The 27592-nt window shown below is 38.8% G+C and overlaps 1 protein-coding gene across 1 annotated transcript in view; it reads left to right on the forward strand.

Annotated features, from left to right (window-relative positions):
- The window catches only part of PRKCE (protein kinase C epsilon), a 287139-nt gene that overhangs the window by 234860 nt on the left and 24687 nt on the right, over positions 1-27592 (forward strand). The window contains exons 12-13 of the mRNA XM_005416195.2: positions 23970-24108; positions 26418-26606. Coding sequence (XP_005416252.1) covers positions 23970-24108; positions 26418-26606 — 328 coding nt within the window. The remainder of the gene's footprint in view (positions 1-23969; positions 24109-26417; positions 26607-27592) is intronic.

Here is a 27592-nt window from a genome sequence, read left to right on the forward strand (position 1 = left end):
TGTACTGAATTTCAATATTCCTGTGCTCTTTCTGCAGATATATGTAAATGTGACATGTTCTTGTTTCACTTGGAGATGTTGGGCTGAGGTCAGGAGTATCTGGCTGGCTGGCTGCTCTCAGTGTAGGAGTTCAAGTGAGGTGACACAAGTGACCTGCTGTGTCCTGAAATGCCTACAAAGAGCTGTTGTCCCCCCAGGCAGGAAGGCCAGCGCTAGAACAGGGTACCTCTTCAGGAACAGAAATGACAGTGTCCCCAGTTCATACATGATTTAGGAAATAACTGTGTGAGCTGTAAGCATTGTTTCAGTAGTTGTGTGTTGCTTGAGCTCTCTTATCCTCCAGAATCATTCAAGTGCTCTCTCTGGAGCATAAAAGAAAAAAAACCAAAAAACTAAATGTATACAATTTCAGTTCACCCGAAAGGATGAAAAATACCTTAATTGGGAAATTAGTGTCACATGCTTTGGGTTGACTAATGTAGGAGCAAATTTTTTGCTTTCAAGTGTAAGATCTGTCAGATGCTGCCTTCAAATCATGCAGCACATGGCCACGATGGAGTCCTTATTCATAACTATGGGTTATTATGCTTCTCAGCAATATGAAGTAATAACCCAGCCTGTAACTCGCTGGAGCTTTCTAAGGCTCTCTACACTCTGTAATTAATGTGTTGGTCATGATGAAGGATTTATTAACACTGAATTGAGGTAAATGTGGATGTAAATGTGCTGATGCCAATCCTTGAGTACCTCCGGGCTTTTTCTGTACACAACTACCCTAAGAACTTGTTTGAACACTAACTGAATTTTTCCCCAGATAATCAGCTTTCCCAGCATTCCTCTTTATCAGGGCAGCACACACCAGTGTTTCAGAAAGAAGAACTACCTAAAATTAAAAGCACTTTCATTAGTGTGTTTTTATATGAAATAGGAATATTTATTTATAAAATGTGACTTCATTGGTGGTTGTGTGATTCAGTGCAGCCTTGGCAGAGTAATGAGAAGTTATATTTACACTGATGAAAATGTTGCATGGTCAGTGGTTAACATGTTAAAAGTCATCATTCTCCCAATTTAACTTACTATGTTATTTCTGAGTGGCAGCAGCCAAATAAAATTCCCCTCCCCCCTATTTTTTTTTTAAGCAAAACTAGATGTGGAGCATTTTGATTTAAGTATGTAAAGATCATCTTATTACAACTCTGAATAGTTAAAAGTTAAATTGGTGCTTTAGCTGTGGTCCATGGAAGAGGGCAAGACCTTGTACCCTCACCTGGCATATTCACACCTAAGCATAGGAATATACTGATCACATGGTCCTCTCCACATAAGCTGCCTGTTGCAGCAGTCCACTACAGAGAAGTTACAGTTTGCTTCTGGCCCAAGTGAGCAAAAAACTATTTCCATCACCTTCAGTAAAAATAGGAAGTGAGGAGTGAATTGTGCAGGTTTGTCTGGAGTCCCAGTGTCTCCAGGGACTGCTGCCCAAGCCACGCCACCTGACCAGTGCTTCCTGGCCAGGTTTGAGCCCTGGACTGCATCCACACTGTCTCTGCTCTGCCTGCTCTAGTTTCTAAAACTGAACATGAGCTCCAATGGGATTTTAGTCAGTGGCCTCCTGCCCTCTTTGCACTTTTTCTTGCTGGATCTAGGCAGATCAACAGTCATGAAATGCATAAATAAGCAGGATGTCTTCCCCGCAGGAAAAGGCAGTGGGCCGGGGTGGAGAGGAGCGGAGCTGAGGGAGATGAGAAGCAGGAAGGAGAGTTGGTTCCCAGGCTTCTGGCATTCGGACCGAGGGAGTCCACCCTGCCATCTGCCCAGCTTATGTATTGTGCTAAGGGCTCTGTCGTATAGGAGAGCCTTTGACAAGGTTTCCAGCTGTGGAAGGATGAGTAAAGGCTGTGGGAATAGGATATGAGCCACATGGTCTTGCCAACAGTAGAATGCTTTTTAAATTTCTCCTGGGTTTGGAACATAAAAAAGTCCTTAGTTGGCTGATGCGTGGGAGTTGGGTCTGTGGGGGGGCAGTGCTGGGCAGTTAATATTTAGAAGGATAGACCAGCACCATTGACCTTATTTGGGGAATGACAAGGTACTTCCAGGGGGAGTTCTTGGTAGAGAGGTCAGCATTGTTTTTTTGCTTTGTGTTTATTTGGTGCAAGATTTTCTTGTTTAATGACCGTTTGTATAGTGCTGTATTGTGTAAATAAAGCTATGACCTTTACCTTCTGATAACAGTATAGGAGTGAGTTAATGTTAAATGAGAGTGAGCAGGGAGTGGGAATCTGCCAGGGTTAATGCCAAGTTTACATTCCTCTGAGGGCAGCCATGTTCCGGTACCCTCAATAGAAAGGGCAGCAGTACCTCTCAACAGATAATAGCAGTGAAATGTTACAGAACATATTTGTATTTATTTCTGGGTGAATGTCACTGATTTTAGATGATTGATGTTTGTGTCTTTATTTTATAACAGGAAGAAATGTGTGTTATCTCTCAGCGTTTGATAAGAAGATTTTAACTCAGAGAAACATACACAAAATAAAAATCCAGTAGAGCTGTAGCACATGTGAAACTGAACTGATACAGAACAAACCCATTAGTTTTCCTAAACTGCTGAGACACAGAGCTGTTTCTGCAGAATCAGTTACACTAGCTCCGAACAAAATCATACTCTGGAAACGATTTTCTAACTTGTCTTCTAACAGAAGGAAGAGAATGCCTTCCGTGTCACAATGCATTAAAAATCTAAAGATGCTTCCTACATGTAATTCTGCTAACAGACAAAACTTAGGATTGAATTTTACTGTGCCCTTCAATCATGCTTATCTTTGAACAATGAAAAATATTTCTATAACCCAGTCACAGTGGTGTTGAAACTATGTCGCATTAGGGGTGAGGCTTTGTCCTTTTCATCCTATTGAATGCATCTACTAAAGTTTCATAATAATGGAGAGAAGTGCACAGCAAATGTGGTTCTGAGGTGGTAGGCTTTTAACAAAGCTTTTGTTGTGCTCTTGAGATGCTTCACGCAACAAAGAATCACTGAATAATGGAACTGTAGAATCACTTGGGTTGGAAGGAGGCTTAAAGATCATCTAGTTTCAAACCCTGCCATAGGCAGGGACACCTCCCACTAGACCAGGTTGCTCAGAGCCCCATCCAACCTGGCCGTAAACACTTCCAGGGATGAGGCATCCACAGCTTCATTGGGCAACCCAGTCAGTGACTCACTGCCTTCATGGTAAAGAATTTCTTCTTAATATCTAAAAATACTGGCAGTTTGAATCCATTCCCCCTTCTCCTGTCACTACATGCTCTTGTAAATACTCCTCCTCCATCTTTCTTGTAGGTTCCCTTCAGGTACTGGAAAGCCAGAGTCATGTCATTCTGAAACCTTCTCTTTTCCAGGCTGCACAGTCCCAATTTTCTCAGCCTTTCCTCACAGGAGAAGTGCTCCATGCCTCTAATTATCTTTGTGCCCTCCTCTGGGCTCTCTCCAAACAAGTCCATGTCTTCTGGAGACCCAAGAGCTGGATGCAGCCCTGCAGGTGGGGTCTCACTAGAGGGGAGTAAAGGGACAAAATCCTCTCCCTGGTCCTGCTGCCTACAGTGCTTTGCATGCAGCCCAGGATACAATCCTCATTCTGGGCTGTAAAGTTGGGAAGTAATGCAAAATGTTAGATGAAAATAAATAAGGAACTTTATTTAGTTGGGGAGTTTTTAATAGTAATGGCAAAAATGCTGAACAGCCTTAAAAGAGAATTTGAATTATGCCCTTCAGTAAAGACATTTGCATACAACTTCTATTTTTTTGGCCAGAACCTTGCTACTTTTGGCTCAATGTTTACATTTATTCTCTTTGCCCATCTTCCCACTCTCTCTTTTATCCACCTCTTTGTTATATAAGAGCTTTTCACTTAGACGCTGCTGCAGCTAACATTCCTGCATGAGGTCGCTGCTCAAAGGCTGATTTTGATTGTGAGGCTGTTCATATGCATATCTGCAACTTCTTGAATGAGTTGGGACCTTGGTTTGACTTCTTAGATAGAAAACATGTTTATTTTAAAAGAGCAAATCCTCACATTTGAGAAGGCACCGTTATTAAAAACCATATGTTCTTTTGCTTTACACTGCAAAAGGCAGTGGAAAATGAAAATTTAGCCAAACCGAAAGCTGACATAACTGAGTTATCACTGAATCCTTGGAGAATTTTAAAAATGTCCGTTTAGCTGACAGCTTGTACTCCAATGGAAGAAAACAGAAATAATACTGTTCACTAGGAGGTTAACTAAATAGGTCTAAAAAACTAAAACAGAGAAAATACAGCCAGGAAGAGCACTAGCATTTTGGAAAGTGCATCAAAGTCTCTATTGCTACCAGAATAAATAGAGGTAGGATTACATCAGAAAGACCTTGGACAGGCAAGGTGCAGTCTAACCAAGGGAATCAGAAAGTGGAACAAAATGGCTCTGGTGGCCCTGAGAGTGCTAAAATGAGCAGAAAGGGGAGGGGTAACAAGGCCAGAGTGATAATAAATCCCTTCTTGTGCCAAGAGAATGTGCAGTAATGCATGCCCCTCTTCTTGGCTACCACTGTGTCACAGAGCCTGAACAAGCAGCTCCCCAGAGCAGCAGACAGTAGGAGAAATAATCACAAGTAGGAGTCTTCCTCATCTCAGCAGCATTGAGTACATGTGGAGGAGGCAGATGTGGAGCAGGAATAGCAGGGTTGCCAAGGGCAGCTTTTACCAAGATGGGAGATTGTGTAGTTTTTGCACTATTATATCTCCAGCAATGAATAGCTCCAGGGACAGGCAATTTACTCCACCACCAAGTTGAGTTTTTGTCCCCCAAGACCACTTATGATGGGGGTACAATATTTTAGATTTAAAAACATTTCTACAGTAACATCCAGCTTTTGAGAAGAGAGGCTTATGAGAAGCCCAAGCAGCACTTCTCACAATGTACATACCCCATGGGTCTCCACTTCTTGCTTCCTGCTTAAAGAATTTCTTTCCAGTAGTCAGTCTTACAGAACAGCAGAGAGAGACTGCACATTAACAGGAGAGGCCAGAAATAATGGTGGTACTGATATATGTGGGCTTTTTTCCTCCAAGCTGCCATTTCCTTCTCCTGATGTATGGAAGACACAGAAAATGTCACTCTGCCAAACACTACATGCAGTTGTGTGCATTTTTTTTAATGTAGCTTTGACAGTGGCAGGCATAAAAGTATTCTTCACAAGGTATTCCTGTATTAAAGCATGTGATTGCCCCTTCAAAGGAAGGGAAGGATGGGATGGCAGCAGTAGATTGCCAGTATAGCAGTCACTATGGGTGCACTTTAGTATGAAACTGAGTAATACAGAAGCAGCGCCTAAAAATTAACTGAAGAAGACTTCGTCACTAATAACCTGAACGGAGAAACTTTATATGTTCAAAACGTGGAATATAAAGTATGAAATTAAATGGTCACAAATAAACATTATAGCACTTCACCAGGTATTTACTTGATTTGATCCAAGGGAGATCCTGTGGTCTACTAAGACCCATTTTAAAAAATGCCTAAATATACTCTAACACAAATAATGAGTCAGATGGAATTGCTATGGTCAGTTAAGTGCATAATGGATATTTAAAATCTTTCAAACATCAATAAATCTGAAAGAGCTCTAACAGAGTACTTGTAGAACAAAAATAATTGGCACTTAAGAAACTGCCTGAGTGTATATCTGTGTAAACTTAACTACTAGTGAGAGGACAGCAAGTGTTTATGGTACTGTATACTGAGGATATAAAAGGAATACCAAATGCCTGCCAGTTCATTTGCTGATAATCTGTAATGGGTCCAGAGAGGCCATAACTATTATCAAGAAGCTCTGATTCTCATTTTTAAGGAAGTCTTTAAATGTCTGCTAGCATAAAAGGATCCTCAGGTTGTGCATGAAGAAAGTAGACAGCAGCTCAGGAGCATATATACCTTGCACAAGGCTAAAGGTATCTGCTGTAAGCTTGTTGAAGCTGCCTCTGCTAAAACCCTGTAAATTAATTTCCATTGGCACTGAGTGAGAAACACCCCAAGCAGAGGGGAAAGAAACCCTTAAGACAGCAGTGGTTTTTAGGCAGGTTCTCTTTTCACCTTTTGAAAATGCACGAAAGAAAAAGAAGGAAATATTTTGCCAGCTCCAGATCAGAGCTAGTGGTGTGTTTGCACGCAAAGTAGGACGAAAGTTTGTGGTTTCTGTGGATTTCCTAAGAGGAAGATTTCACCATAATTTTTAAAACATCTGAAGATTGAGTAGTTGTTTTGTCCATGAGCAAGAGGGCTTGAAGAAATTTTGAAACAGCATCCTGAAAATTCTCTGTGTAGTAATAACAACAAAACATTAACTGGTATTAGTGAGCTATAGCTTATAAAGCCAGAGACAATTCAATGACAAATCTGGTATAAATCATTACCACTACAGACTTCTCTCCCCTGGCCCAGATATGTGTGCTCTTAGTTAGGGCAAAGTAATAGAAACCAAATCCAAGACAGATTACACTAAAATGAGAAATTGTGCCCATAGTACATATAATAATAGGTTTGGTTTTTACACACCTTATGTAATAGAATCCATTTAAAAAGCAGTCAAACGTAGTTATGTTTGCCTAATTACAGCATCAGAATTATGGAGCTAGGAAGATAGCAGAAGGATTTGTGACTGAGGCTGAGTGGCAGTAAAGGATGAAAGGGTGGAATGCTATCATTGCTAATGGAGTATTTTGTGTCATCATTTAATGAGTCTGAGTTGAGAATCACAGTGCCCCTTAATATTTTTTTTGCTACACTAGCAAATCTTAATACTATACAATACTATAAACTGGCTACAGAGACTAAAAACTGGTGCCCTTATTTATTTCCGGGTTGGGCAATGGTGAGTTTAATATATCATATTAGAGATATAATACAGCTTCTGCAACTTCTCTCCCATTCTGTTTGAAAAGCATTTGGATAATCTTTCTCAGAGGTTTGTTTGTTCATGTGTTTTTATTTGGAATTCAAAATGTGATAATAGATAATAAAAGTATGTTTTAAATATGACTATGACATGACATGGGAGTAGAGAAGCCACCATCTGGTGTATAAGTGACTGTTTCTTTAAAAATTTCTGATTTATGCTAAAACCTCTTTCTGACACCAGAAGAAGAAAAGCAATTTTACAATGGAATTAAATTGTTCTCAGTGTGCTCAATTTAAGGCTGTCAGAAGGATGCAAAGAGACTTTATTGTGCATTATAATTTAATTAGACTTTATATGTAAGCTGTATAATTAGTTTCATTGCTAGTCTTTGCCCACATAACTATCCAGGAGCTTTATGGGATAATTTCTGGTCTTGTCAGAACATAAAGTCTGGTTAGCAGGTCTTGGAAGAGGCTGGGCGTGCAGAAGTTACAAAGATAATTCCTCAGGCCCAAAATAGTTTTTTCATGTTCACAAAATTGTTCAAGAACAGCCTACACTGACCAATAGTTAATATTATAATCCGACTGAAGTTAATATTTATGTGCAGTGACTACCCATTAAGTACCAAATGTTAGAGATTAAAATCACATTTTAGCTTCTCAAATTTTTATTCAGAAGTGCCTCTCTTGCATTTGGGCTGGACTGTTGGCTTCTCTTGGTAGTCTGTCTTCACAGCTGAAGGTAAATTGCAGTAGCAATTTACCTTGATGTTGGCAAAAGTGAGTACACTGTAAATTTCCTAAGTCATGCCATGTTTTATTTCACATGAATGACTCATGACTCATCTTTTCATTGCATTCATATTAATTAAAAATCTTGAGGTGCCTTGTATAAGTAGATTTTAAGTGGTGACATTATAAGTTGGCACTACAGCTAAAGTAGCTTTCCCAAGTACATTTTCTGGAGGAGATGAGGGAAGGCTGCAGGAGCTACATTGGAAACAATGCTGGAGCTGAAACTTCCTGCACATGAAAAGATTGTCTAGAAATGTTTGTGGAGCTTCCTGGCAGAGGCTGGGGGCAAAAGTAATTTGATTTTGCTACACAATTGTAATTTTAAAATAGTATCTTATAAAATATAGTTCTGTGCATTAACATACATAGCCCTTTTAAATTATATATCAGAGAAAGTATTGAATTTTGAACCATCAGATTCTATTACCTCTGTCTGGAAGCAGTATTAGGAGTTTATTTCATGCATAGATCAACATACAAGGGCAAGCAACTCCCATTTTTTCAGGTGTCTTCTTCATGCTTTACTGACAAATAATATTCTTCTTAATTTTGCCAGAATCTCTCCACTGCAGTGATCTTCCATCAAATATAATAGAAAATTGTTAACTCTACAGAATTTTGGAACAGACAAATCTCTTTGTATAATAGAATGCATTTAGAAAATTAAAGGACAAAATAAATTTCACTCACAGTTTTTACAAGAATTTCTGCAGAAATCTGTTAAACTGCTGTTTACTGCTGCTGTTTTGATCCCAAATAAACACAAGGAGGTTAGAAAAGGCTTTAAATGAAGAGCCTACATATCCTTCCTATGTTCAGACCACATGATAGGTTAAAAACATGTTAAGGCATGTGAACTATGCTACTGAAATCAGAATAGAAGCAAAAATTACTAAAATCTTTCTTCTACTTATTCCATATAAGTAAACATTTTGTTGGAAACAACATTCTCAGTGTGTTACATCATTTCATTTATGCTATCTAATTTATTTAGTCCTTTCTGTGTAGTATTACAGACACCACTCTGTGGAAATGCTTTCCATAAAAAGACCAGAGTGAGGTTGGAAAAAATCAGTGTCTGTACCAAAGTTCACTGCAGAGTTTTTCTGTTCTGAATAAGCATTTTTCTCCATGGAAACATGATATGGAGCTTAACAGGAGTCTGCTTACTGCTGGGAGCTGTGTTTGTTCCCTGCTAAGGACACCCTTGGGAGCATAGGGAAGAGGATTCTTTTCAATTGGTTTCTTTTATAAAAAGAAACATTTTATGTAAAAGCCTTCAGCAACCCTTCTCCTTTACGCTTTCTGGGCTTCATAAAGGTGCAGAGGACATTGGCTACTACGGAAAAGTCACTGAAATGTTGGCTTGTGCTGATGCATCAATGGTTTCCTCAGGATTTGCTCCCAGTCACCTGTGTTTGGCCATTTTATTATATGTGCTGTGTTGTGGTTGCCAGACTAATATATATATATTTTTAACATCTTCCTTACATTTTGTGGAGTGTGTACATAGTGTTTGTTCAAAGGAATGAAAGAAAAAGAAGACCAAGTCAAGTTATAGCACAGGTTCCCTGAATTGCTATGTTTTCACTTTTCCCCTGAATCTAATAGTGGTTCTATTTGTTCCAGATAGAAGCACAAAATAGGCATTATTAAGGACGTAAAAGATTAGTGCTAACTTTTACCAGCAGATTGTAATATTTTACAAGCTTCATCTTTGCTGTATGTTCTCATCTTGGAGTATGCTGACAGTCTAGCTCCTTCCCTGAGAAATGGCCATTTCTTTTCATTAGTTTTCTTTTAATAAACAACCTTATTGGAATTAAGAAGATAATCTGTATTAGCACTGAGTAGTCTTCATTGCTTGTATCTGTGTTTAGAAGGTGGATAATAAGGTTGTTATCTTGGTCTTATTGTGGTGTTCAGGCAACCTGGACTTCTCATTTAAGTAACAGAACTGGACCAAAGCACGAGTTTTCTTTGTACCTGTTGGGAATCATAGAATGATAGTATATCAGGTGGGAAGGAGACCCAGGGATTGTCCAGTCCAAACTTTCTTGATAAAAGCACTGTCCAGACAAGATGGCCCAGCACTTTCTCCAGCTGAATCTTAAGAGTGTCCGATACTGGGGGATCATGCACTTTACCAGGGACATAGTTTCAATGCCAGATATTTACCATTGTGAAAAATTTTCTTCTCACGTCTAATTGGAATCGCTTCAGGAATAGTGTATGTCTTCTTTTTTCTGTGTGATTCCTCCTAAAAAGTGAGTCTCTAACTTCTTTGTTCCTTTTAAATACTGGAACATGGTAATAAGGTCTACCTTGAGCCTTCTCTTCTGAAGGCTGAACAGCCCAATTCTCTCAGCCTTTCACCATATGGCAGGATTCTCAGTCCTTTGGTCATCTTTTCAGTGGCGCCCTTGTTAATGCAGCCCAGTGTCCTGTTTGCTTTCTTTGCTGCGCATTGTTCACTCACACTGAGCTTGGTGTCTGCCAGGACCACCAGATCTCTTTCCACAGACCTGCTCCCTTGCTGGGTAGATACCAGTTTATGCTCCACTCCTGGATTATGTTTCCCCAGGTGCAAGATCTTACACTTGTTTTTTTGAGTCTTGTAATGTCAGCTCATTCTTCCAGCCTATCCAGGTCTTCCTGCAGGGTGGTTCTCTTTCCAATGTGTCCGCTTCCCCACTCAGTTTGGTATTGACATCACTCTTCATCAGGGTACACTTGATCCCATCATGCAGATCACTTGCGAAAATAGTAAACAGCCTTGAGACCAGGATTGATCCCTGGGGGACCTCACTTGTGACAAGCTGCCAGTTCTAAAAGGAGCTATTTACCACCACTCTGGGTGTGGCCTGCCAGCCAGTTCCCCATGAGCCACATGGACTCATCCAGGCTGTAGGACATCAGTTTCTCTAGGAGGAAGCTGTGAGAAAGCATGTTCAAAGCCTTGGTGAAATGAAGGTTGATGATGTCCACCACTCGCCCCACTCCAGCTGAGCAGATTACTTTGTCAATGAATGCCAGCAGGTTTGTCACATACAATTTGCCTTTGGCTAATCCATTATGGCTTTTCACAATCATGTGCTTCATCTGACTTGTGACAGCCCCAGGAGGATTTGTTCCATAACTTTCCCAGGACCTGAAATTTAAGACTGATGAGCCTGTTATTTTCTGGATCCTCCTTTTACCCCTTCTTGTAGATGGGGTTGACATTAGACTTCTTCCAGTCTTCTGGGATCTCCATGGCTTCTCAAAGGTTATGGAGAGGAGCTTTGCAGCGATGTCAGCCAGCTTCCTTGATACCCTCTGGTAGATGTTGTCAGGGCCCAGTGATTTGTAGGGGTCAAGCTCCTATAATACTTTATACACCAACTCCTCCTTCACTGACAATGGGTGGGTGTTTTCATCAACATGAATTCTTGATCCCAAGCCCAGGCACCCAACAGTGTTGGTGAAGACAGAGGTGAAGAAAGTTTTGGGAAGTGCTGCATTTTCAGTGTTGTTGATGACTAATTAACCTCTCCTGTTTAACAATAGAACAGTTTTTACCTTCTATTTCTGCTTGTTCTTTAGGTACCTGAAGAACACTTTCTTGTGTTTTTTGATATCTCTGTCCAGTTTCAGCTCAGTCTGAATTTTTGCTTTTTAAACTCCATATCTGCACACCCTGGCAATGCCATTGTATTTCTTAAAGGATATTAATCTGCTTTTCCATCTCTGGTACATATCTCTTTTGGTTTCTGAGCAGACTGAGAACCTCACAGTTAAGCCGAGGGAAATCTCTTGCTCTGCCAACTTTCCGTACTTTTAAAGGGGATGCACTGGTTTTGTATTTCCAGGAGAGCGTGCTTGAAACACCCTAGCTTAGTTCCTTTCTTGTCCATGGAAGCTTCCCAAGGAATCCCTCCTAACTGACCTCTGTGCAAGCTGAATTTTGCTCTTCTAAAATCTAAGACCTTTGTCTTAGTACTAAGCTTCAGCTGCTCAGCCAGATCCCAAAGTCCAACAGTATGGTGATCACTGCAGCCAAGGCTATCACTGATGAAGATACTACAAAGCAGGTTTACTTGGTAAACTACTTTGCAAGTAGCAACCCAACAGTACCTCATTCCTGGCTGGCACATCTAATGTTTGCATGAGGAAGCGGTTCTCTGCTCATTCCAGGAACTTGATGGGTGATACATGAGCTGTTTAATTGTTTTTCCAACAAATGTATGGGTAATTGAAGTGATCCATGAGAGTCAGGCTCTGTTGACCTAAAGCTTGCTTTTAATAACACAAATATTGCTTTTTTGGCCTTATTTTCTTGTTTGGGAGGTCAGTAGCGGGTGCCTACTCTATGATCCCCATTGGAGACAACCATTTTGTTCTTGACCCCCAGGAATTCAGTAGGGCTTCCACAATCACCATAGCTGCCTTCTATACATTCAAGCTTCTCCTTAACACAGAGCACGACACTTTCTCCTTCTCTTCCCTGCCTGTCTATTTGTGACAGCCTGTAGCCATCCATCATGGTCCTCCAGTCATGTGAGTTGTCTCACCATGTTTCAGTTATCCCTACTTTCTGACTGGGCACAGAGCTCCAGTTCCTTGTGTTTGTTCCCCAGGCTGCATGCACTGGTAGATATACACTTGAGATGGTTGGTTGGTCTTTTGTTGCTCATCTAAGGAATGTTTGTCCTTACTCTGGTTGGCCTGGCTTATTCCCCACTTGAAATGGCATGAGTGTTGCCACTTTGGACTTCACCTGCTAAGTCCTTCAGTTTAAAGCCCACCTCACCAAAGTGGCCAGCCTCTTACCAGAGATTCTCTTGCCTCTTCTAGACAGGTGGATTCCATTTCTCCCTGACACTCTAAGTCATTGAAAAATATCCAATTGTCATAAAAACCAAAACACTCATGACTGCCCTAGCCACAAAGCCAGAATTTGATTTGCATTATGCATCTATTTTTGGCTTTGTCTTTTTCTCCAAGTGGTTAAACAGAAGGAAAGATGACTTGTACACCAATACTTTTTGCTTGCCCTCTCAGGATTTCGTAGTCTTCCCTGATTGTGGCCCAGGTTCCAGCTTGCCATGTCATTTATGCCTACATGGCATAAGGGCAGCAGTGGCAGAGCATTGTATGTTTGTGACAATTTGTGGCACCCTGTCGGCAACATCCTGGACCTTAGCTCTTGGAATGCAGCGCACCTCCAGTGGCTATCAGGCAGATGGGTGCCTCAGTGCCCCTTAACAAAGAGTCACCCACTGAGTCTTCATCATTGCTTTTCACTGCATGCCACTGGTAGAGTTTCTCCTTGTGGACCTTGCTCCTCATGGGTGCCTACAGCTGTTAAAGCTTCATATGTGTTTTTGGTGGGAATGCTGGAGGGTAGGGAATGAAGCAGAGTCCTGCTTTTGGTCAGCACCAGGGTCCAAGGTGCCTGCTTATCTGTGGTGTCCACCACAGTAATCACCTATCTAGCTCCATCTCAGCACTTCTAATGCTGCACAGCCTTCTAACTCTTTCTTGGCACTCCTGATGTAACAGATCATCAGCCTGTACTCATCTTTGATAGGTCACCTTTTCTCTGGGAGAAAGGTCTAGGCTCTTATTGCAACCTACCACCCATATTGAAGTCTCTTTCCTTCCTAGTTCCATATGGCTGGAAGCATCAGAAGCTTTCTCTGTAGAATTGCTGGGTTTAGCACAACCTGGTTTTCCATTCTTCAATCAGTCAACAATATGTTTTGTACTGGTCATTTCCGAGGCAGGTGTTGACATTTGTATTACGTTAACAAGGAAAATGTCATCTGGCATTCATGGAAGATAAAGACTTTTTCTCTCCAAAAATAATAGGGTCAGAGCTCAGGGCAGGGGGTTATATATGCCTCAAAATGATCTGCATTTAGCATGATAGCAGGATAGCAATATATAATATTGGATCAAGTTCACCTCCTCTATCACAGCTTTGACTATCATTTAATAGTAATTTCATAATTTGCACTTGATCTTAATGGTCACGGTGGTAGAAATGATAGGCTTCCAGCCAGGGAAGTTTGTTTGCTCAGTATTGTGATTGGGAATGAAAACCCATCTCCCCTGTTGGACTTATATCACATTAGAATAATATTGGTCTTGTTTCACAGCATGAGGTTGATTGACCTTTAGGCTAGGGGAAGTGTAAGGCTAACAAGTTAAATGCCGTTGAAAACAACTGGCTAAACCATAAATTCAAACTGACCTGGTTTATGTATCTGTGATTTAAGGAAGAAGGTTGGAGATGTCGGATAAGATCCAAAGCTAAACAACTGAAAGAGAGAGACTAAAATACTCAGCTTTAGTTGATTAAAGATATTCTGATCCTGTTTTTCTCTGGTGTCTTGACCTTACTAAAGTTCACTTACTATGTAATGGAAAAAACAACGGGTTTGATAGCAAAATACAGGAAATGCCTGCAATCATGCCTGATTACAGTAGCAGCTTTTCTTCTGGTTTGTTGGGGTTTTTTTCAGAATACTCTCTCTGTGTGCCTGAACAATGTAGAATAATAATGCTTTGGAGCCCTTTATTTGGTGTGTCAAAGCAGAGCAATTAGATGTCTGGCTTTTTGATGGATATGCATGTAGGGAATTTTTGCACAAGAGTGCTCCATGTGATCTAAGTGAGAAAAAATAAGAATTATCAGAGGGCATAACTTAAAAGCCTAGAAAATTGTGTGTGTGGCAATTCCTCCATGACTGAAAAGACAAGTAAATGCAGGTCTTTTTAAGAAATCTGCCTTTGTTTGACTTTCAACTACAAAAATTGAAGTTTTACAACTTTGAATCAAAACTCTATCTGGAATAAAAAGGAATAATCTGGAATAAGGAAGCCAGGAAGCAGTTTATACTAAATGTACACAAAGGCTCAGATTTATCTCACCTAACTTTCGGAACACAAATGAAGCTTCCAAGTCAGAATCCTGCTTCTCCTGGAGTACATTTAGAGTCAGTGGAGTAGGACAGACTGCTTTAGGAAGCTGTGCAGCCCACATGTGCTGTGTATCATCTGCCTGAAGATATCTGTGGAGATGGCCATGGAGGGAGGGAGCCTGGGGCAAACCATGGTACTTCAATTAACCTCCTGTGACTGGTGGCATAAATCTAGTCAGAATCCTGCAAAATACAAGATAGAAAATTAAAACCAGAACAAAATGTTTCAGAGCTCTAGTTATATTCATGTTTAAGGTAAATTTTGAAAATTGATGGAATTGGGATTGATTATAATAAAAATATATACATTATATATATATATATTATAGTAAAAATATATATATTTTAATTCTGGTTTTCCTGATACCTGTATAAGACAAAAGATCCTTGTTGTGGGTTTTTAGATTATGAGGATTCATTACTGAGATAGCTCAACGAGAACTGCTACAGAAATGCAAAGTGCTACCTAGATATGCATGCATTTGTTTGGTGCATGTTTTCCTACTCTGTATAAGAAATTTTCAGTCAAACATTGGAAGAAGAAAGAATTTCAGTCTTTTTGGTTAGACACAGAAACTGTATGCCTGAAGTGCAAGTGCTCTTTTCTTTCTGCTTGCATGATTTGTATTCTATTGTTGTTCAAATGATATTGATTTTGTCATCCTACGTACTAAGGTCATTGAGGAAAAAAAGAAAAAAGAAAACCAACATTGCTTTTGGTTTCCAAAGAAAAACTTCTGAGCAGATCCAAACTTCATGAGCGTGTCCACTGATAAATTTGCTTTCTAAGGTTCTGGTAACATTTTTTTCAGAACTGAATTTTCAAAACTTGATCTAACAAGCTTTTCTAGCTTCACCCTGTCCTTTCACTGTCTTTCATCAAGTGGTTTTTATCAAATAATGATTAAGTATTGTTTTCTTTAAAAGGATTATGGACATACATAGTAGGCACTTTTAGTTTGTGCTCCACCTAACCTATTGTTATAATACACAGTCTTATTTTGATGTTATTTGAGATGCAAAAAGAAGAGCACTGAACCTCACAGAGTAGCATACCACAGTTTGAGTCAGACCTTGGCTAAGCCTGGGGACCTCTCCTGTCTTCAATGAGATCACCAAGGTGTCAGTGAGGACAAGGTTTATCACATTACATATTTAGCAATTCCTTAACACATGGGCTTTGTAGTGGAGGCTGAAACAGTAAATATCATTAGCAGTGGGACAGATTTCACCCCATTGTTCCCACCCTGAATATGCAGAGCAAGTTAAGAATTTTTCAGCTGAAGTTTTCAAGGAAAAAGTAAGAAAATGGTGGCTTAAACTGAAGTAGAGAGAGTGAGAACAAAAGAAGAAAATCCCTGAGGAAACTACTGGTAGCCTTAATGTTGGGAAACTCAGCAGGCTGGGGGAGGACCAGGACATGCAGGTACCTCAGCCCCCATGCAAAGCTAGTCCCTGGCTGGAGCACCAGGCTGGGGGCTGCTTACCTTACTTTCACAAAAAGCACAAAGGGTTTGTAAAATCTCAAGAAGGCTTACAAAATGGGAAAATAAATTGGTATCTAATTTAACTGCAGATTTCTGAGGCAAGTTGTTTGTTCTATGCAATAGGCTTAATATGAAATCAGGTCCATTTGTGGCAGTTCTTATTTGGTACAAAAACTCCAGGCCTGTGGGCCATGGGAAGGGAAAGTTGCCACTGGGATCCTACAAAAAGCTTGTCTAAATCAAGTCTTTGGCAGTAAGCTGAATCAAGAGGCAGCATTGTAGTGCTATATCACATTCCTATCTCAGACCCATGGAAAAATTGTTGCATTCCCAGGTGTGGGAGTCATGAAGGATGAGGTTTATAAAGTAACATGATGTGAATGCTAAGGCAACCTTCTTTTGAAAGAGAAATAAAGACCACTCCCTTCTGTGCTTAGCCAATTTTAGAGAATGTTTTACATAATGCATATTTGAACTTGTACATATTTCACTTAAGTTCACAAATAAAAATGTGAAAATAATAAGAAAGGAAAAGTCATACAAAGGAAAGCTGTTAAGTACAATATATTTATTTGCCTGCACATTATTTAAAGGAAACCCAGCATAATAAGATAAGCAGATCAGGCTCAGTAATGTCCTAAGCTGCTACCGAGAATTGTAATAAAGTTATGGTCAAAGCCAGTAGAAAGCCATATAAAGAAATTATTTTAAAGAATTTTTTTTCTGCTATTGTAAAAGTCATTGGTTTCCTTAAGCTGCTGGAAATTAATACTAAACCTTTGTTCAATATGTCATTAAGACATCAGTAAACAGTTAGGACCATAGAATACATGCAGCTTTCTTTTCTATTTTGGGACCTTGCTGACCTGAAAGGCTTCTCAATGGTGGGCACTGCTGGAGAGGTGGTGTTACACATCTGCAAGCCTCACTTTTGCCTCGTAGCAGTGAGGGTTTACAGAGCCATAGACAATGATCATGTGTTTATCTCCCTCTGATGTCTTTGGTGGGTAGAGAGCAAACTGGCTTTTGCTACATTCCTCCTCCAATCTCTGCCACCCCTTAGTCCACAAATCATTTGTGCAAATGGCAGGATGGTGCGTGTTGTGTTATATAAGGAAAAAAAGCATTTGTGTTTTTTAAAGTAAACATGCCTGAAAAGAGAATGTCACTATGGTCACATTAAAAGCCAACACTTCCCATTTATGTCTAGCCTGCTGTCTGAACTATCACTGTTTTCTTCAATGAAAATGAATTATAGTATCTCTGGCTTTATTTGAAACCAAGTCTGTAATAGTAATTCATCTGCCATTAGCAATTATACACATTGAGATACACATCAGAATAAGGTGGATTCACTTTATTCCAAACTTGACTCTGGAAAATAGAAGTTTTCAAATCTGCACAGCAGATTTTTCTGTATATTACTGAGTATGACTCTACTACAGTGTTTGTGTTATATATTATCTTTATTCTTTGATGATATCAAGTAATGTAACAGTGTCAGAAACTGTGTATCATAAATTCAGTAATTACTTAATGGATCAACAAAAAAACAAAGCAGAGAAATTCCAAGACTTTCAGTTAATCACAGGCAAAACTGAGATAACCTACAACAACAAAAGCAGCAGAACCATCTTTTTCGCACTGTTAGTCTCACTCAGGTATCCCCCTTCTTCCTCTCTGCTAACACAAACTGTTCTACTGCCATGAATTCACTCACAAGCATGAAGAATTCAGTGTGCCCCCTATTTTTTTTCTATCCATAGATAAGAGAGGTCACTGGTAGAACCTAATACCCAACGACACTGCAGTTATTGCCTGTTTATGCTCAATAACCTCAGAAAGTTTGGGCTCCTTCTTTCCCCTAGAGGTTTTCAAATAGGAAAAAATATTATTATTATTACTATTATTATTATTATTAGTTTGTGCTTTCTTAGTAGATATGGTTTGAATTTTCCCATTTATCTCTTATCTGTTGCTGAGGGGAAAAACAGTCTTGCTGATGGGTTGTGACTAAAATACTTAAAGCAACAAAAGAATCCACTCTGGAAGTACAATCCTCTAATATATCTGCCCTGTTCTGTTTATATGTGGAAACTGAGATTAAGTTGGTGAGATCTAATCACTAAAGAAGCTAACATCATATCTTTTAAATTGTTGACTTTCCTTTATGTTTTCTGACTAGTTCCATATACAATTTCATCTTGCTTGGAATTGTAACCTAATAGTTACCTAGTTATCAGTATTTTGAGGACATCAAAGAGGAAATTTATACTGGGTACATGAGAGACCTGATGTAGGTGAACATCTTTGTCCCAAAAGCAACTTGGATATCACTGAATAACTAAGAAAGTAATTCTAGGAATGTAGAAGTCTTACCTTAATTAAACAGATTTTAAAATCATCTTGTTGAAATTTCTAATTGCTATGATGATCATATTGTCTTCAGTTATGAATTTCAGTAACACTAGTAACTAGAGAATTATTCTGATGGTTTTCCATGTTCTTGTAGGAAGTTTTTTTTTTTTACCTTCTGTGGTTTCTTGTGTGAACAGTTTGTCTATTTAAAGCCTGCAGAGAGGATGTGATTTTCCCATGCAGGGGAACAATGGCAGTGATTTCAAATACACTATTGAAAGGGTTTATTGCAGTTGAAAGTCACCAAAAAAAGTGGTTGTTCTGTAGCTCTATACTTAAACTTTTTTTGCTTTCAAATCTTTCTGAATGCTGAAGTTTTATAGATGTTTAGTAAGGTAAAATCCTTCATTTAATTTTTACCTTATCAATAAATATTCCTGCTTTCAATGCTGTTATTTGTACATAATAATTATTATGCTTCATTCTGTGAAGTGTTGCTCAATCAACAGTCAGAGTAGAAGTGGTAAAGTAGCCACTGTAAAGTGGTTGCTTGCCAGCTTGTGATCATATTTCTCAGCTGCTTGATCTTGTTCTTCAAATATATAATTTAGTCACTGCTGTTTACTGTGTTGAAAGGCTACTGTTAGTAATGTTTGGCAGACTTTCTGATTTTACTGGTCCAAACTCATCTTGATTGTTTAGCTGCTTTACTTTCAACAAGAAAACTGTGTGTTATCTAAATGACACGTGCCACTCACACAAGATGCTTATCTCTCTGGCTACTGGTGGGACTGGGACTTTAGGAATCCAGGGCTATGAAATGCTCATCCACTGAGCCTTTGGAGTGCCTCTCATGGCACTCATGTGTGGAGGAAGAGGTGAGGGTTACAGAAGTTTTCACACAGGTTACCTGTAGTCAGCCTGCTCTTCTGTTCCAACTTGCACAAACATAACTCATAATCCTGATTATTTCTTGAGACACTGCCAGTCATTCCAGCTTCTGAGGTGAAAAAAAAAAAAAAAAGGAAAAGAAAACCATCCCACAACATTTCATGCAATGACTGCTCAAGTCAACTGAAGTGACTCTACAAAATATCTTGGCAAAAAAACAAAGGAGAGAAACAGCTTAATGTAGCATTGCTGCATTCAAGAAATCTGAGCATTCTCCTGGCTTAACTGGTTAAGTTGTTTGCAGTTGCATGTAATTAATTAGTCAGGTTGTAGGAACTCGTTTTGTCAGACACAGATGACTTTCTTACTTGCTACAAAGAGAATGCAAAATGAGAAAAAGAAGAATTTAATAGACCTTTGTCATTGAGCTATCTGACGCTGTATTATTTGGTATGTTCTGATTCAGAGGTGGACAACTGGCACTAAATCCAGGAAAGAAATAAAAGACAGAATTGATCAGAATGGAACAATCTGTACAGAAGATTGTTTTATATTCCAGATATGGCTGTGTACTTTACTTTTGGAGGAGTAGGAGAGCTGGCTGTTTCTTGGAACAGTTCTGGGGAAATATGGGTCTAAAAGTTAAAAGTTTAATTTTTTTTCAGTGAGGCTGGTGCCCTGGAAAGACAAGCTTCCCTGACAACTCTTTTTCTCTTACTTTTACATTTGTTTCCTTTTCTCTGTATGTTTCGTTATCTATTCCTACTCTCATATTAATTTAGTTAACTAAGATTTCTTTTTCCATAGTTGCAGAATTAGAGGGATTTGGTGAGGTTTCTTGGTTTGGGGAGGTTTTTCTGGCTAATTTTTTTTAATCTGGCAACTGTAAATTGACAGAATGATTTTTAGTGCAAGCACTTTTTTGGACTATGCATGACAATCTTGTGGGCTAGCCATGAATTTGGCACTTTGGCAGACTCCCAACTTACCTTTTAACCTCCCATATGTACTTTGATGGGAGTCATACTGCTGTTGTTTTATTCTCTTCCAAATTTCTTTTGAAACTCGGTGCACTTTGTGATAACACAAATCTACTGGTATTACGTTTCATTATTGCGTGAGTAATGAAGCTGATGTCCTCAGTGCCTTCAGCAGAGTTTTGAACAGGCTTATAGGCTTCACTGCCCTGTTTTGGCTTGATAAAGCAGTCCCACATGTTTTTCTTCTGTCAAGTAAGATTACAGTTTGGTAAATGGTAAAAAAGTTTAATTGACTTGTGCTTTTACAGATAGGCTTAAAATTTCATTGTCACTCTTTACAGGTAGTCAGAATTTAATAATTAGACTCTTTCTAGTTTTCTCTTGGCCCAGTTTTTTAATTCTGTTTTTTTAATGTCAAGGTAAATTTTTATTGCTAATTTCTGTGCTTGATACAAATCCTTAAGGAAATAAAGAGAATGGTGAGTATCTTGTTCTTATCCATTGTGTGGTGCCTTACTGTTAGTGTTTTATTGCTGTTGAAGTTTCTCATAGTTTAGGACTTTCCTGGATTATTGACTCTATCTCCATTCAAGTTCATTACTACCATATGGATTGCATTAAATTAAAGTTAAATGATTTTAGGTCCTAACAACTGCAGTGTGTCACCTACCTGCATGGGGAAATTCTGCAATCAGAGTTAAGACATAATTTTAGAGTCTTCTTATAAACACTTAATACTTAAAACACTTAATAAAGTGGATCCATTTTTCTAAGCAGCCTCTCGAATTTCTTCAGTTCCTATCATAATTATATGTATTATGACCTTCTTTCTAGCAGTCTGTTGTGATGGTGGCTGTAAGTGGTTCCAAGATTACATCAAATATAATTATACTTTGATTTCTTTATCTGAACATCTTGACTTCTTGAAATATAGCTTGTATTCTTCTTTAGTTAAGGAACATCCAAGATAACACTGCACTTGGAAGGTTATAAGCTACAGCTACAATCTGATTTCCTTCTTCAATCTGCAAGAGCCTTACCCTGATGATGACATTCTATTTGGTGTTGCTATAGTCCTGTTTGAATGCAGATCTTTTTATTCCAGCTCTTTTAGTTCCCTGAAGGAGCAGTTTTGGGAAGGCACATGACTTTTGAAACAGGGAGCTTTGTTTTGTTTCTTTGGCTTCTTGTGGGGGGGGTGCAGAGCTGTTGATAACCTGTTTGCCCTGGCATTATGTTGGACAATTCTGGCAAATCACTTTCCAGAGGCAGGAAGAAGTGGTTACTTGAAGGTTTAAATGGTTATATGTAGGGGGTTATGTGGCAGTCAGCTGGATCTTGGATTGTTTAGGAACTGCTGATATTAATGACCTTAAGGAATGATAAAATATGCAGTCTGCTCCAAGGAGCCATGCCTGGGTGACCACTGAGGACCTTCAAGAGCAGCGTGGCTGATCCAGAGATAGCCAAGTGTGATGTAGGGGATATTGCTTGCAATAAACTTTTCTACAACCAGAGTATACTTCAGCCACACAAACCATATCTGACAAAGCTGGTTTATGTAGGAGACAGTGATTTTGCTGTCACTGAGGTAAATACAACTTTGTTGTGCCAGGTCAAGCTTGTTTTACATGCACAAAACACTTTGTAATGTGTACGTAACACAACCTATCCCTACATGCACAGTAAGTTCTCCAGTGCTTCCCAGCATCTGCTTTGTGGATGCATCATTGCAGATGTACAATGATTCTGCAGACCTTGAGTAGCAAGTCCACTGTGTCCCAGGAACAGCTGAATTTCATGTTGGCCTGGCTACCTGCTTGAGGAATATATGGGCCAACATGTTAAAGAATGTTTAACAAGTGTCTAAAGAAAAAAAAAACAAAACTAAAATCCACCTACTGAAATTGGTGTGAGAAGAAAAAAAGACCACTTCTGGGGAAATCTCAGCTTACTGTAGCCTTGGACATACCTACAAAAACTCTTAACATACTGCAGCCTTGGAAGGGCTGTTTAATCAATTAATGTACATAAATGTTTGGTGCCTGTGGTTCTGAAGGCTGAAATCTGACAAGGAGAAATTTCTTTGGAAGAAATTCTCTGAGTAAGGTAAAGACTTCTCATCCCTCACTCAGGTCAAATTTGTTGGCATAAAGGATTTTTGCAAAAAACCCTCATCTTTTCATAGGCTTTTGGGGTGAAATTAATTTACAGAGGGTAGCATGGGATTTTATTCTTCTTCTATAATTTAGAACTTGCCTACACACAATTTTTTTTTCATCAATTTAATAAGGAAATAATAAGGAAATAAGGAAATTTGTGTAATTATTCCAGGAAAAAGAATTCTGATCAGGAAGTGTCAACAAATCACCTAAAGACATGTGTTCTGCTTCTGATTCTCATCTCTCTATGTAATCATACATATAATACGATATAGATATATTTTTCATATATATGTGTATCTATTTTATATCTAAATATAATATGTATCTTTAATATATATCAGAGATACCTAAAAGCCTAGACAGTAATATAAAAAGCAAATGTTGTTTTGATACACATGCAATATAAGTGGGATTTTTTTGCTTTGTTTTATGTTATTATATCTACATGATGAAGAGGTTTTACTTGGGGGAGGTGGGGGGCTGTTCATGCAAGTGAGAGTTCTTTTATGCACTGACTTTCCAGATCCTTTTGTCATTAAGTGTAAGGCAAGTGGCAGGTAAGTTAAATGGTACCTAGCATCTATTGTGTTGGAATATGTATTAACCATCAACGGTATATTTAGAAAATATGCAGAGGGCAAGACAGGAAAGGTGAATATCCTTTTCTCAACCTTTTTTTGACCTAACCCAATTTTATAAGCAGACAATTGTGTGGTTTTGACACAAAGACATTTGTATGATCAGAAACAGCTGCTAAGATATGTTGTTTAACAATGAATGCAAAATATTCCTGTGGAATTATTTTTGAGCAGGCTTAAGCTACAGAAAACAGTGCTTCCAAGGATGGGAATGTTGTTTTTCATCCTTCTCATTGCAATCTGAACTTTGAATTGCTACTGTACATTAAGAATCAATTTCAGAGTAATCCAAGTTTGAAAATACCTATTCACTGAACCCATCTGCTAGAGTATGCATAAATTGGTACTCCTTGCTTAGTGCTAATGGAAAAAATAGAAAATGGCTTTGTTGACCTATTTCACATTGACAGAATGATAGATCTGTAGGAAACAAGAAACTGAGATCTTTCCCAAACTTTTCTGATGCTGCCTTGAATACATAAAAGCTGTGCTTTCATGCAGCTGAAGAGAGTAAAAGCTTAGTCTTACAAAATGCTTGTAATTGCCTGCTTCTTTATTTTATTGCCTTTAACTAGCTTTATTTAGTGACTGCTACCAACTTTTCATGCACAGGCAGTGAAGGACAGTTTCTCAGTGGTGTTTGGGAAACCATTTATTTGTCAAATTCTGTAGTTTATTATGAAATTCAAGAGCACATGATCAAAATTTGAGAGTTGATTTAATTTGAGACCTTTGTATTTCAGGGACCTGAAACTGGACAATATTCTTCTGGATGCAGAAGGCCACTGTAAACTGGCTGACTTTGGGATGTGCAAAGAAGGGATTCTGAATGGAGTGACCACCACGACGTTTTGTGGCACACCTGACTATATAGCTCCAGAGGTATTGTTTTGCAGTGCACTAACAGTACAGATATTCTTATTTATTGGACTGTTACATGTGTCATTTTAGACACTCTTTGCGCGTAGATGAAGACATTTAAGATGCAGACTAGACTCTGCTGCAGTTGTGCTTAGGTAGTCTTGCAGAAAATGGTTACTCTACTGCTCACAAGTACTATTCCTTGATGATAGCAGTGGTTTTTCTAGTATTTGTTTCTTGAAATTAAAGTTAGTCTTCTCAATTTGATCATTTCTAAATCAGCATAATGATGATGATTTTTAGCAGCCTTCAAGGTGCTAGATGCAACTGAGTATTGCAATTTTAGTAATCTTAAGTAGTTATAAAAATGTTTTATTTTTTAGTGAGGTTTAAAAGAACATGTTCATACAGAAGAAGTCCTGTGTTTGGTGTAATTTTGACAGCAGCCTTTGTGGGAATATATTTTTTTTCCCTTTGTTTAGAATATCTGTTAGTGACAGATACTATGCTTGTGCTACTTTATAGACTTGCACAGAAACATGGAAACTAGATATAGATCCTGCATATTAGTTGGCAACATTTCAAGGTGTTCATTGGATAAAATAAATAGCTGAGAGTAGTGTGGCTTTTGCACATCCTAGATTTTAATATTACGAGGTGCATTTCAAAGTGCCTAAAATGATCCAATATTGAACAACTATTCTGCTAGGCAGACTTTGCTCAGTTGAGTTAGTAACCTGTGCATCTTTCCGTTTGAATAGTCAGTGTGCAGGTTTAATGGAAAGGCATTGTTGATTTGTCTTTCATCAAACATAAATTTGCAGTGAGGAAAAATGTTATTTATTATTCCTTAGACTCAATAAATCATAAATCCATTCTGTTAGTGTTCATGGCTGTCCAACTTCAGTAGCACAACTGATAAAGTGTGAATCATCTTGAAACTATTATTACATAAATGTGTGTATTATGGAGTCTGAAAAGTATTCCAGCATTAAAAGAAAATAAATACCAGTGTGGTATTTGGGGCTATGTATGAATTTTTTTCTGATTTGGTATACTAACTGAGTCCTTTGACAAATTCTTTGAAAATTATTACTGAAAATAAAGCACTAATAAGAACACAGGAACCTTTACTGAGGCTTCCAGTTCATCATGTTAATTGCAGAAGTTATCTCCTATTTCTCTTACATTGTGGTGATATGTCTTAATTTCCTTTTATTTAGTAGTATCTGATTTGCAAAGAGTTCCCAGAAGACATGGAAAGTATACATCTAATTTTCTGCATTTGATGGCTATAAAATATCATTTTCTTTCAATGAGGAATGTGGATAGGATCCAGACCTGTGTATCCAAATGTTAAACTTGTTTCTGTTTTTATGTTAAGACTGAATTCGGTTTTATATTGGTCTTGATTCCCAACTACAGCACTAAGCCCAAGCAGTTCACCACAGGGTTTCTCACTGCACTGTGCAGTTGTTGCTTAAGGAGTTGGTGGATTTATTGCCATTCCAAGGCATTTTAAGGCAGCCAGCTTCACCTTAAGCAGGCACCGACTCCCCTTTCCCTGGTTCCCTGTCATGCTGATCCAATGCAGCCAAACTGCAAGCTTCTTTCTTGTGAAAAGGAGACAAGAATTAACCTTGTTCCTGGTACAACAGTTGTTCTGTAACACCAAGTGCTACTATAAAACTCTATCACACTAAACTATTACTTGCCACTAAAGGTATTTGCTACAAGGTTGAACTTGTGCCACATGAGAAGTTGTAGCCAGTTTTTCCTGAAAGCAAGTGCAGTTAAAGTGAATTCTACAGCCATGTATTGTACAGTGGTTTAATGCTGTAAAAGGAACTTGAACAAAAATGCTTTTGGCTTCCTTCAGCCCTACCTAAAGGACAAGAATAAATGTCTCAGATGATCTCTGTGCAGCATTAGAAGCTGGTTCAGTTTGTTTTGTTCAAGATAGAGACAAGGAAATGTTTCACATTTTCCACCAGTCTGTTTTGTATATGTGATCTTTTTTCCCCTATAGTGTGACCTGCTTTAAACAGCCTGGGAGGATGTGCAGCTCTTTTGCTCACAAGCATAGTCATTTACTCAGGGGACTGATGAACTCTCAGTACTGCTGAGAACAACATCTCATTGACACTTAGCTGTGCTGGTGCAAATTGCATGGCTAAGAAACCCTGCCTGCTGTTCCTGAAATCAGTGTGTGATCCAGTCCTGCTTAGGCACTGGGGCATAGAAGGGCTGTATCATGTTGAAACAGCAAATGTGCAGCTGAGACAGTTGCCTCACTTGTCTCTTCAATCCAATCTCTTTTTCTGTGCTAGATCCTCCAGGAGCTGGAATACGGTCCATCCGTGGACTGGTGGGCTCTGGGAGTTCTCATGTATGAAATGATGGCTGGACAGCCCCCCTTTGAAGCTGACAATGAAGATGATCTCTTTGAATCCATCCTTCACGATGATGTATTGTATCCAGTCTGGCTCAGTAAAGAGGCTGTCAGCATTTTAAAAGCAGTGAGTCTTCCATTACTTGCCTTCCTCCTCCTCCTCCTCATGGGTTTTTGGGGGGTTGGTTTGTTGGGTTTTTTCCTTGATTAAAATTGAATTTGCTGAAAGCTGTTGAGAGCACTCACCACTGGGAGTTCAAGCACAGTTCAAAGTGCCACTGTTAGGATAATGGGGCCTTGGATAAATTACACTGCTGGTGGGAAAGGAACAGAATGTTTGTATTCCACACAGTTGTACACTGTATAAATCTGTGTACTGCAGATTCATGTTTCAGGGAAAACCCAACCAGCTAGAACTGTGCTATCACTTTGACACTTTATATGCCATATACTCCCATCACTAGAGTGGGAGAAGCACTACGTAATTAAAGAAACAATGTTTTTTATTAAACCCGCTTACAAAATTTCCTGTCCCTTTGCTGTTTTTCTGCTGTCCTCAAGATGGGTTGAAAGCCCTTTATTTACAGCTGCATGTTCTATTTTTTAGTTCACATGATAAGCGGTCTTACTTTAGTGCGATTGTTTCTGTTCTCATTGGGATTTTTCAGTATGAGTGATGACTTGACAGTAACTTGTGTCATCTAATGCCACAATTTTTAAAATCAGTCAATATGTACCACTGGGCAAATTTGGTTTTTAGACTACCTTTATAAAGTCAAGTTTATAAAGTCATTCATTACTATGAATGACACTGATGTAAATTCTTTCTTCTCTGCTAGTATCATCCTAAAATTGAAAGCAAAACAATACAGAAGCAGTATGTCAATCCCCAGAGTTGGCAAAAACCCGAGAAGGATTTTTGGCTTAAAAAAATTACTTGATTTTTATTTATTCCATTTTTCCATCGTCTTTGAAACTGGAAAATCTCTGCCTTTCTATATATTTTTCTTTCAGCATCTGAAGGGAGACTTTCAATTAAGAAGGCAGCTGATAGCGTAAAATCCTGCAGAGATCTTCATACAGGGTTATTTTGAAAATGTATATAAAACATAA

This window comes from Geospiza fortis, unplaced genomic scaffold (genome assembly GCF_000277835.1).
Source record: "Geospiza fortis unplaced genomic scaffold, GeoFor_1.0 scaffold41, whole genome shotgun sequence".
Lineage (NCBI taxonomy): Eukaryota > Metazoa > Chordata > Aves > Passeriformes > Thraupidae > Geospiza > Geospiza fortis.